The sequence below is a fragment of the Panthera tigris genome, chromosome B3 (assembly GCF_018350195.1).
Source record: "Panthera tigris isolate Pti1 chromosome B3, P.tigris_Pti1_mat1.1, whole genome shotgun sequence".
Lineage (NCBI taxonomy): Eukaryota > Metazoa > Chordata > Mammalia > Carnivora > Felidae > Panthera > Panthera tigris.
The window spans coordinates 54,423,739-54,435,983 of NC_056665.1; the positions used below are offsets into that span (position 1 = coordinate 54,423,739).

Here is a 12,245-nt window from a genome sequence, read left to right on the forward strand (position 1 = left end):
TGGAGGTGCCCAGGAGGGCACTATGGTTTTCCTTCCCTCCCCATGTTCCCCTGCCTCTTTAGTAGTTCTCACCCACCTGACACCTTCTCCCATGCCTTCAAACATACACAGATGTTTCCTGTCTTAAAATCATTATTCCTAAAGCTACCACTCTTCATTTCTCCCACTCTTCCCATACCAAACTCCAGTTAAGGAATATGGCCTCCCAAAGGTTTTTCTTACCTTCCAAGCCACTCCCAAAGCCCCTGGAGTTTTCTCAGTCCCTTTAAAAAGTCCTAATAAGTGAGTGGTTTCTGGCACTCGTCAGTCCCTACCTTCTTCAAATTTCCTGTTTCGTTGGCTTCTATAGCACTGAGTTTTCCTGGTTTCTCACCTCTCTGGTCCCTGCCTCATTTCCTTCCATGACTCATTTTTCCCCTTTCATTATCTCATTGAAGTCACCTTCCAAGTTTAACCCCCGACCTTCTGATCTTTTCTTGCCACACTCTTTCCTTCAGCAAACTGAACTTAGCTCTTGGTTTCAACTGTTATCTCCAAACAAATAGATCTGAAGGTTCTCCCCCTAGCCAAAAGTTATATTCCATGCTCAAATTTCTAACCACTTACAAGAAAATTCCATGGGAAATTTCACCGCCTCTCACTTTCCAGCCACCTTCCATCCAACCTTCCCTAAACCCACCCACCAGTGGCAGAGCTAGGCTTTCCACCCATCATTTCGGCTTAAAACTGCAGTCCTTATCAACTCAACACGTTTCCTTTATTCACGCTTGCCTGCGTGCAAGGAGCATTTGCTGAGTGCCCACTATTCCCCAGGCCCTAGGCAGACAACAGTGTTTATTCACTGGCACACACGGTGCCTGACCACAGGGAGGTCTCAGTCTACCAGAGAAGAGAGGTGTTAAATAAGAAATACACAGTGAAGCACTTCGTCTAATTGCCATAAACTGCGATAATGGACAAATGCAGGATGTGGAAAGAAGGCATTTAACACATAAAAGGACATTTGACATAACAGGAGTGGGGAGGGTGGTCAGGGAAAATATCATGCCAAAAGAAAGACAGAAACCCAATCACAGAGAGCTTTATGCCCAACCTTTACCAGGTTCAGGCACAGCCTCTTTCATACCCCTCCCTTTTTATCCCATCCCCACTTCTCTTCAACCTGCTGCCAGGTTCGTACTTCTAAAACCTTGCTAACAGCAATGGCTCCCCATGCTTCCACGACCAAGCCTGGTTGATCCTTAGCGTGGCACTGAAGTCCCTGCCACAACCTGGTTCCACTGAACACATTGCCCCTGTTCCCCAATATGAGCGTCCTCTACCCTGCAGTGTGGTCCGACCATTCCGGGAATGCTCCACACTAGAGTCTTGGCAGAGTGTGTTCTACTGAATCAACAGTGCTGAGCGAGACCGGCCACGTTCTTGGGTATTTGGTTTTTCTCCACTGAAATTCAAGAAAACTGCCAGAGCCCTGAGATGATGCCCACCTCTCACATTCTATCACTAGACAGAGAATAAGTTCTATATTGACCATTAAGTGGTAGGAGCTAAAACACCGGGCGATTGATGGCCCCTGACCAGACAGGCTCTGTAAAGAGTCACGTTGTAAAATTTCCTTCAAGTGCCAAAGGACCACATGAAACTCTCTCCTTCATTGCTTCACATGTTGCCACAAGGAGCTCGGGGTATGCAAAAGCAATGGAATAATTTCTCTTCCCTTTCTGACTTCCCATAATGCTTATTATCGGCATCACACATTTTATCCCCCAATATAATTAAGGGATGCTCTCTTTTATAGACATAAAACATTTCTGGAAAGGTTTAAGCCACTGAATGTGTGTAAAGTATGAAAAATTTTGTGCTCATGTAACATTTCTGGCCACTTTGTTAATTTAAGAACATAAAAATGTGCTTCACTTAAAAGTATCCCTTACGCAAGTAGTAATTATAAATCTCTACTGAGTTTGCTTTGAAATGTTTTTAATTTTAGTTCAAATGGCTCTACCAGACTCTGACTTTCAGTGAATCTGCATCATTTAGTTTTTGGAAGCTACTAGAGGAGCTAGTAAGGAGAGGAGGAGGGAGAAAGAGAAACAGACAGAAAGGAGACTTGAGGATAGAAGAAACTATCGATGTTAAAGCCAAACAAAGAAAAAACATCTTTGTTGGTTCAGTGTACTTCCCCGTGTTAAGCAGATACAAAAGGCACTCATTTTCCGAAGAGGAGCTTGGAGAGCTGGGAGCAGTGGGAAAATGAGTGTCATTCATTACAGTTTTGCTGCAGAGAGCTCTGTCTGATCGGTCTCATTTTTGAAGCTATTCTGATTAGTCATTAGTCATTCAGACACTTTTACCGTCTGAAAACAGAAAGTTTACCCAAATTAAGACAACTTTCTTTACCTTTTCACGTGGGAGGTTTCTTTCCTAATCTAATGAGACCATTTCCAAACAAATATTATATTCATTCACATGTGAATAAGAGAATGGAACCATATTAGAAGGAAAATGTGCTTAGTAAAATCTCAGCCTAGATTCCCAGGCAAAAGTGTATTCTTAACATCAAGATCATATTAGCAGTTTTATCTTTACTTCCCTTTTGTACAGAATCTCAGATTCTACTGATCTGCAGCAACATGATTCAGGAAACATTTTTCATCTTGATAAAGTCTTTCACTTGTCTTTCTTCCATATTTTAAAAGAGAGACAAATTCAGAGTATACCAATTGGGAGGAGTAGGGGGCAAAAAGCAAAATTCAGATGCCAGTTTCACTGACCAGAGTACCTCTAAGACGCATGTGGAGCTATCAACTCAGAAGATATCCTCAAGAACAAGAGGTGTTGCAGTGGAGTAAGGTTTTTCAGCCACTACTGCTTCCAAGAGAGATGGCTTTTTTTCCAGTTAACTCTCAGACATTTCCCCATTCTGACAACTTCCACTAGAGACTCAGCCCCACGACTGCGCTCCTCTCTCCCCTTGCATCTTGGGAAGGGAGGAGTCACAACAGGAACCCATTTCACATGTCATACTCGTTGTAGCTGTAGATCTCGTAGAGGACACCTCATTTCATGATGAAACTTTGAAAACAAAGTTGTGTGTGCATGAAGTCTCCTCAGGAAGACTACACTTACTCATCAATCTCAAAGTAAAGTCAGCAAGAATAAACCCTCAAATAAATAAGACACGAATTTCTTCTACCTCCTGAAAGAGGAAGCTTGTTGTCCTAAAGGAAAAAAAAACTTCACTGTCATTGACGCTTTGATATTGAAAAGTTTACTGCACTACTTCTCATATAGGCACGGATCAGATACTGTGAAGTTTGATATTAAAACATCGCTTTTACACAAATTTTAGAAATTATCTGAATGAGTAAATTCCAAATTTAAAACATTTAAACCATGATTTTTAAAAAAATATTAATGCCAAAATTTTCCAGAAAAAAAGCACCTTTTATTTTTCTGGCTCATCGTATCTCAACTCCCCCTAACTTCACAACTTCAGGTGGTGGGAGGAGGGTGAAGTGGCAAGTCAGCCACAGGGATAACTGTACCTTACACAGTAGCTGTACGGTACTTTCTCCACAGTAGCTTGTCCAATATGCACTGGTAAAATATTGTGAAATTGAGCAAAATACATATGACAGGGCAGGTAACACAGGGAGTTATTCATTTATTCGGAAAATGTGTATCCTGTGCCTATTTTGGCCTAAGCACAATGCCAGGCATTAGAGAGATATAAGAGTTAGCAAGATGGATGCAGTCCTGGCTCCCAATAAAATTGTATCAAAAGGAGGAGACAGACATTAAACAATGGTGATAAATTCCATAACTGAGAAGTGTACATACAATGAAATTTGAAGGGAGACTTAACCTTGTCTGGGAGTAAGAAAGTCAAGGAAAGCTTCCCTGGGGGACATTTAGGCTGAGACTTCAAAGAAGGTAAGGGGAAGAGCATTCTGGGCATGTGCAAAGTCCCTGGGGTGGGAAGAAGCATTATAACCGGAGTGTAATGGGAGTGGGGGATGCTAAGACAGGAAGAGGATGAAGTGCACAGGCATCAGATCTTGCAAGGCTCTCCAGGACTTTTTACTTTATTCCAATGAAATAAAAAAAATTGAAAGGTGTTAAGCAGGGGAATTATCTGACCAGACTTAAATTTCTAAGCCCTCATTCTAACTAGGAGAAAGCACAGGGCACCTCCTAAGCCAGAACCCACTCCCCAGCTCCAGGCCTTAATTCTCTCCACGTTTCTGGTCATACCATGTACCTTTCTGGATCCTCCATAACGTTTCATTTCTGCGTCACTTTTTGGAGCATCTGCTTACATACCATACCTGATCACATACTAACCATTTCCTCTAATTTTAACTCTAATTTCACATCCCTCTAATTTTAACTCTCCACTCTACTCTCTCTATTCTTATGTCTTATATCTCTCTGTGTATCTTCATGCTCCTAGGCATACAACAGGTATTCAATAAATACTTCCTAAGTAGATTTAAGGCTTGACTGGCAAGATTCTTCTAAACTATGGAACAGAGAACTCCCAAAACTCCCTGCTGGTTTGTGTTTCCTTTGCAGACATGTAAAAGTCTTTTGGGCACAGGAGCATTACAGCGAGTCTGTTTTTTTAGAGTGACCAGTGATGGCCCGCTGCTACAAAAATGGTGCATCTGACAGCAGCAGGTGTTGGGGTTACCATCACATTTGTTGAGGAAACAAGATCAGTTATGGTCACTTCCCATCAGTCACCTCCAACTACCTTTCTCCACCCATACCTAACCCACGGCCTGTGCTTCACAGATATAAACTCCCCTCTTCTCCCCATGCCACCCTAGAAGACTCAACTGAGAAGTTCACATAGCTTCCAAATGTCTAGAGGTTGCAGGGCACACCTATGGGTTTATTTATCTCCTGAGTTTGGAATCAGATTGCTCTCTACCCAAAGATTATCATTTAAAATATTGCTGCAGTAAGAATGTTGCCCTAAACTTTAGGGAAAGAGACAAAATAGCAGGGAAAAAGGAGAAAAAGGACAAGGGAAAGCCTACTCCAGGTTTCACTAGTGTACCAAGTTCATACCTTTGCAGCCAGCCGACACTCCATCACTCTGATATTGAAGTGTGAAGTTGCTGCCTTATTCATTTCCACACAACTGTTGGCAATCACAAACACTGCTCCACTTGGGAGTTTCACATCAGTTGCCCTCAGAGGACTAAATTCTATCAACTTGGCCTATTGGAAGAAAAATGACAGGTGAGATATAATGTATTAGAATTCAGAAAATGTTAAACAATTTATGTATTTATTTACCTTAGCAAACATTTTTCCTAAAAATGCACTCATTCAATTCAAATATTATTTATTGACTTCCAGGCACTGTATGAGGCACTGGAGATACAACAGTGAACAAGACAGACATTGTCCCTGCCTTCATAAGAGCTCACAATCTAGCAGGAAAGACAATCAAGTAGACGAATACATTTCTAGGTTGTGTTACAGTGGTAGCACAGTGCAGGGAGCTTTATAGACACATAGTTGAAGCATCTGATCACCTAGTGTAGGCTCCTTTGAAAAAAGGGAAATCTAAACTGAGTCTTAAAGGATGAGCAAAACTAGGGCAGACAGAGGATTTCTTGACCCAAATGGGATATCAAAGAGAGGGAAGAGCATATGCAAGTTCAGAGGCAAAAAACATGAGGTGTTAATAGAGCTTTGTGTATTGAAATTTGGCTGGAGCTCAAAGTTGGAGGGTTGAGGATTGGTGACAGGGTAGGCTGGAGAGGTACAGCAAGGGCCAGGTCATGAAGTGTTTTGTAAGCTCAAAGACAATGGACTTTGTTCAGACTCTATAGCTAACTTACATTAACATCAGGACTCTTGCCATCATCTATGCTTGTCAGGTCTCATCCCAAACACCCAGAGTATGTTCTCAACATTAAACCACATTTTCTCATGCTTCATGTCTTTGGCTTAGAGAAATCAATAACAAATATTCTTAATAAGAAGAAATCCAGGTATTCTTGGAAAATAGCCAAGCCTGTAGGAATCTGATGAAAAACTAAGAAAAGGTTTTAAAGAAATGTCTGCTTCTACTTTGGAAATGGGTTTATGGGCAACAACCAAAACCTCTACTCTGCCTAAGGGAGTTGATAGCCAAAGGGAAGTGGTATGCAGCTGAGGAATTCATCTCTGGCTTACCATCAACATTCTTTTCCCCGCCACTGAAGCCCCAAAAATGTTGACAGAGAAAAATGATACCAAAGTGTAAATTATAAAAAGAGGGGTTATGAATATATGTGGTAAGAGAAGTTAACATTTGGGTTTAAAACCAACAACATGGCATGAAACATGCCATGAGATGAAGCGATTTGGGACGAGAGCGGGAAAGGAGGTCTCAACAACCAAGGAGTTGAGAAATCTCATTTAACAATGAAAAGAAATAGAAGGGGGAAAAAAGTAGACACAAGAGAAAAACAGACTTGAAGTATGGTTCTGGAAGCCTAAGAAAGAGGTGATCAACATGAAACATAATAGGTGAACTGATAGCAGCCTTGAATTACAAAGCAATTGAGAAATACCAGTTACAATAGAACCTGATAGAATTGGTGGCCCAGAACCAAGGATGTGGAAGATCTCAGGGCCTTCCTCTCCATTGGAACTTCGCCTAGTTGATATTTCCAAATAGCTTAATGTCACCTACAGTTCCTTCTTCTGCAAGAAATGATATGGACTGGTCCATCCCTCCTCCTTCAGTGCCAATATAACGCTCACTCTTGGCACAGATTTCCGCAAGTTCCACCTGGAAAAGTAAGAATTTATTTGTACTGTGAGTATAGCCATAATCTATTTCTCATTCATTTCTTACTCCAGACATGACAGATAGGTTTGAATTCCAGTGCCAACTCTGATAAATTGATAAAAGCTGCCTGAAACACTGTGTTAACAAGGACTCTAAGACTACCATTGAGCTCAATAGGAAAACATACCAAGATCAATTAACATTTGCAGTGGGATCGAATTAGAAATAGACCGTGCATGCCATGTATTTACTATCCATAAGAGATTCCACAAAGGCACCTGGGTGGCTCAGTCGGTTGAGCGTCTGACTCTTGATTTCAGCTCAGGTCACGATTTCACAGTTTGTGAGTTCAAGCCCTGCATTGAACTGCTCTCGGCACAGAGCCTGCTTGGGATTCTCATTCTCTCTCTCTCTCTCTCTCTCTCTCTCTCTCTCTGCCCCTCCCCCCAGCGTGCGTGCACATACTGTCTCTCTCAAAATAAATAAATAAACTTTAAAAACACCCAGTATCTCTTATTAAAAAAAAAAAAAAACAAATAGGGAAAGCAGTTTCTTCCATGTTTCTATTTGCTCCATCCCTCTCTAGACTAGTATCACCAAAAATCTCATATGGGTACTCATTCATTTCTCCCTTCGTCTTCCTTTGTCTCCCCCACAGTGGACTAGTCTAGTTTCCACACAGCCAAAGTGGTGTCATCCAACTTTATCTTCCAGTCCAAAAGAAATGCTGTCTCTGTGGCATTTCCATTAAATGTAAAAATCAGAACTAGCATCGTCTAACCAGACACATCTTCCTCCAACCATGATGAAGAGGCCCAATACACAAACACAGTTCTAACCAAAATTGAATATGTCAAAATATGTGTTTAAGAATGTTCAATGGCTTCCTATTGAAATAATGAAATAAGTTCATTATTTCCTTAATGAAATAAGTTCAAGCTCCTCAATCTGGCATTTCAAAGCCTTCTAAAATGTGCAACCAATTTGCATATGAAATCATATGGTCTACCACTCTTTTCCAATTAGATTTGTCTCCATGACCATCTCACACGTTTGTGCAAACTGGTATTACTTCCTGTCTTCTCTCATATAAATCCTATTTCCAGTCAATACCCAGCTTGCCAATTACCTAATATGGCCAAGTCACTGGGCTGACCACTTAAATCTTCCTCCATCATAGTCTTCCTCAAATATTATTCCCACTATGGCATCCCCCTTCTCTGAGCTCCCCACTGTGACCCTCAGCCAGTGTGAAAAGTCACCTCCCCAATAACAGCCATATTTACCTGCTAAGTACCTGGCATTATCTCTTTGGTGAACAGTATCTCCTTTAAGCCTCCACACAGTCCTCTGCTTATCCTCCTTATAGATGAGGAAAATGGGACTTGGAGACATAGCAGAAAATGAAACAGCCATTTGAACCTCATCTGCCTGACTTCATAGCCTGTGTTCTTTTCACACTGGACTTCATTACCCTTCTCCTGGCCCCACCCCCCTGGAGATAATTTAACCTATTTTTCACTACCTCAAAGGGATGCGAATGACAAATGAGATCACTAATTTTAGGTATTCTTGCTCTTAAGAAGAAAGAAACTGAAGCATGGAGAAATATATGCTTATTGATTGTTTTCTAAAATATTTGCTGTGTGGCAACAATAGGATACTTTTACTTTAAGTAGGATGTTAATTTTTCCAGGCTATCTATCTGGACAGAATTCAGAGGGACCCCGGACATCCCCAGCAGCTCTGTGTCAAGGAGAGTCCACCTGCAGGGATGTGGACATCCCTGCACCTTCTGAATTCTGACAGATGGATCCCATGACTGGACAGATGATGCCCAAGAGTTGTAAAGGTGAGTAAACAAAAGAAAATGAAGATAAGGAAGCTGAAAGATGAAAGAAAAGATGATTCATTTTATAGTCCCCTCAGAACACACGAGGAAATCAGTAGTAAATATGGAGGAAAGAAGCCAGTACCAGACATTTCGCAATCTTGATTAAAGCCCCAACGCTCCTGCCAACTAGCTGTTGTGACTTTAGATTTCACAACTTTTTCAAGTTTTCATTTTTTCATGTGCTATTAATAATAACAATAATTTTTTTAGCAGTTAACATTTATTGAGCACTTGCTATATGCCAGGCATGGTTCTAATTACTTTGTATGAATTAATTATTTACTTCTTATAATGACCCTATAAGATAGATGGTATATACCCATTCTACAGTTGAGGAAACTGTGCACATTTATTAGCTGAGACTATGCTAGTAATTACAAAAGGTGAAATTCAAACTCAAATTGTCCACTCCAAAGCCTGTACTCTTAATCACTATGCTATATAACCTCCCATCCATAATATGGGGAAAAATACCCACCCCTCTAGCCATGGGATTATTGTGATGATCCAATAAATTAAATAAAAATGCCTCATAAGCTCTAAAGAACTATACAATTGTTAATTTTGTTATTTGTACAGGACGAATAAGGAATCATTTGATTTACACAAGTAGCTCAATCCCAAGTCAAAAGTAAAGACAGGTATAATTATTATGGAACACAGAACTATTTTTTAAAGTGTTTAGGAAAGATGGAGTGCCTTGGTGGCTCAGTCAGTTAAGCTTCCAACTTCAACTCAGGTCATGATCTCATGGTTCGTGAGTTCGAGCCCTGCATCAGTCTCTCTGCTATCAGCACAGAGCCTGCTTGGGATTCTCTACCCTCCTCTTTCTCTGCCCCCTCCTCTGCTCATTCTCTCTCTCTCTCTCTCTCTCTCTCTCTCTCTCTCTCAAAAATAAATAAATAAAGTTTTTAAAAAAAATGTTTGGGAAAAGAGAGAACATAAAAGTTTCTGGATGTGCCTAGAATGAATTCAGCAATAGGGAGTAATGTAGCCTGAGGCAAACAGGAGAGTGTGTGCTCCATTTGAAGCAGTTCAGTCTAATGGTGGCAGGAGAAGGGGTAGAGTGAAGGGCCCTGCCTGCCTGCCTGTCAAACAAAACATGCCTGTAGTGGAAACTCCAACTGCAGGCCTGCAGGCAGCTTTTCCAGTGGCTCTAGTCCTTCACCCCCATACAAAAAGCAAAAAGGTCAAATCCAAAATGGTTATGACATGTGAAGAAACTAGAAACAAAAGTTATTTTTAAATCTCAAATCCTGATTAAGGAAAAAAATTGCATGCTTCTGTAGGTCCATAGCCTTAGCCAGAGATGGCATGACCCAAACTCAGAAACCCATTAATGGAGGGACCTTAACAGCAGGGGGTTTAATGGGAGCAGAGAATGCCTGTCACTCTGGGTGATATGAGGGGTTCATGTGAGCCAGCCATGCCTTTTCTGTCCTTGGGGACCCTGGAAGCAGAACTATAAAAAAGTCCTCCAAGAGTTATAATCCTTGCGAAGAATTAAATCAACAATCCATTCAGATTTGAAATACATAAAATATCAATAGATTTCATGAGAATAAGAAGGATCTGTCAAAAACTCATTAACAAAAGTGTATGGAAAGAAACCCATCAGAACTTCAAAGAACGATCATATGGAATTTGAGGACCCAATTCTATTTAGCAAAGGATAAAGTCATCTTTTTCACGGATGTCTAAGGGATTCTGAGGCTCCCCCACTTCTTCTATCTCCCCACACCACACACACACGCACGCACGCACACCCTGAGAACCCTTAGACAAGAATAGTAAAGCACTAAGTGAAAAGGGACTCATTCCTCTCCCTAACAATGTGTTCTCTTCTGCTCTTACATCTGAGTACTTCAGGAACCCCAGGTACCTCCAAACTAGTCACTTGTGGCATTTAGCTCTATCCCTTCCTGCAAAATACTAATATCTGAGAATCTTTAGGGATGACAATTTGACTGCATGAGGAAGTTTTCCAAAGTTTGTAGCCAATAAATTCATTTCTATTTTGACTCCTGCTCTATGGACAGTTAAAAGAAACCTGGCATTACCCAGAGACTTTCTTTTAAAGCTACTGCAGATAGTTAATGAAGTTAATTTATTCCTTTGTGTGTTCTTCTCTTGAAGCAGCCTGGGAAAGAATCAAAAGTCACATGCGTTCCCAAATTAAATAGTTTACCCATCTGTGGGCCAGTGGGGCACTGGTGAGAGGAGAAATAACAGGGTTAGATTTAATATTCACTGAGATGAGCTAAAGATTCATGAATGCATTGCCTAGCTAAATCTGGATACTTGTAAAGACAATGTTAATACAAAAAAACTCAAGATATTAATGCAGTAAACTCTACCTTCATTTAACAGTTTTACTAATGATATTGTTAAAAGTAAAATAATCACATAGACAGGAAGTGTTAATCTCTTTGAGTCAGTTAGCTGTGACTATGAGAAGCCTCTCTATTCAGAACACAAGACCCTAACCAAGACAGCATCATCCAGCTATTGTTGGCCACCCCAAGTGCAAGTCAAGAGAAAGGAAAGAGGGATACCTGGGTGGCTCAGTCAGTTAAGCATTGGACTCTTAGTTTCGGCTCAGGTCATGATCTCACAGTTCGTGCGTTCGAGCCCCACATCAGGCTCTGCACTGATAGTGCAGAGCCTACTTGGGATTCTCACTCTTTCCTTCTCTCTCTGCCCCTCCCCTGCTCTTGTTCTCTCTATCTCTATCTCTATCTCTATCTCTATCTCTATCTCTATCTCTATCTCTATCTCTATCTCAAAATGGATAAACTTAAAAGAGAGAGAGAGAGAAAGGAAGGAAATGAACAGCCCCATTCATTCACTCAACAATCCCTTAAACGGTATCCCACAGATAAGTGGGAAGGTCAGTGTCTTCCCTCTAGGACCTCAAAATATTGACATTGCCTTCAGGTGAACAAGTCCTTCAAAAGAAAGTGTAAGAGTAGTTTACTTCTGTTTGACCCTATGGGTCATCTGTCCACCCACCTCCATCTTGCTATCTGCCCCAGGAGGCTGCCCAGAATAAACTATAACAAGATAGTCTTATGCACTCTGCTTCCCATTGGGTTCTTCCAACAGAGAGCTCTGGCAAGAAATGGGAAATTGAAAGTGTGGAGGAAGAATAGTGAGGTTGGATCCCTCCCTGCCAAGGTCACTTTCAGGCTCAAGGGCAGTAACAACTCACCACTAGTCCTAGGTTTCCCCTACACCTATACCTTTGTAAATTGTCCTTAATTATGGACTGTGCTATCTGTTTTCTATTATGACCCTGACTGATATATCTAGATAAGATGGAAATATTAATGGCCCCACTGACTTTTCTTTACATCAAATATGTTCCCTATTTTTCCGCCTGCAATACTTCTCCATCTTAACTTTCAAAATGCCTGGCTTCTTAGCTGGGGCTATTTTCAAAGTGTTCCCCAAACTGGCAAACCTATTAGGCAGAGCCGAGCCAGGTAGGAGAAACTCTTCATGAAATAGCACCAAGGTAAGCCTAAAAGACTGATGTAGCCTTGGTTCGTT

At 41.1% G+C, this 12,245-nt stretch overlaps 1 protein-coding gene across 3 annotated transcripts in view; it reads right to left on the reverse strand.

The window, feature by feature from the left end:
- GALK2 (galactokinase 2) overlaps positions 1-12,245 on the reverse strand; it is a 138,782-nt gene that overhangs the window by 44,152 nt on the left and 82,385 nt on the right. For all 3 annotated transcript variants that reach the window (XM_015537427.2, XM_042988911.1, XM_007081831.3), the window contains exons 6-7: positions 6,701-6,799; positions 5,080-5,232 (exon numbers count right to left, since the gene is read on the reverse strand). In XM_015537427.2, the coding sequence (XP_015392913.1) occupies positions 5,080-5,232; positions 6,701-6,799 (252 nt within the window). The remainder of the gene's footprint in view (positions 1-5,079; positions 5,233-6,700; positions 6,800-12,245) is intronic.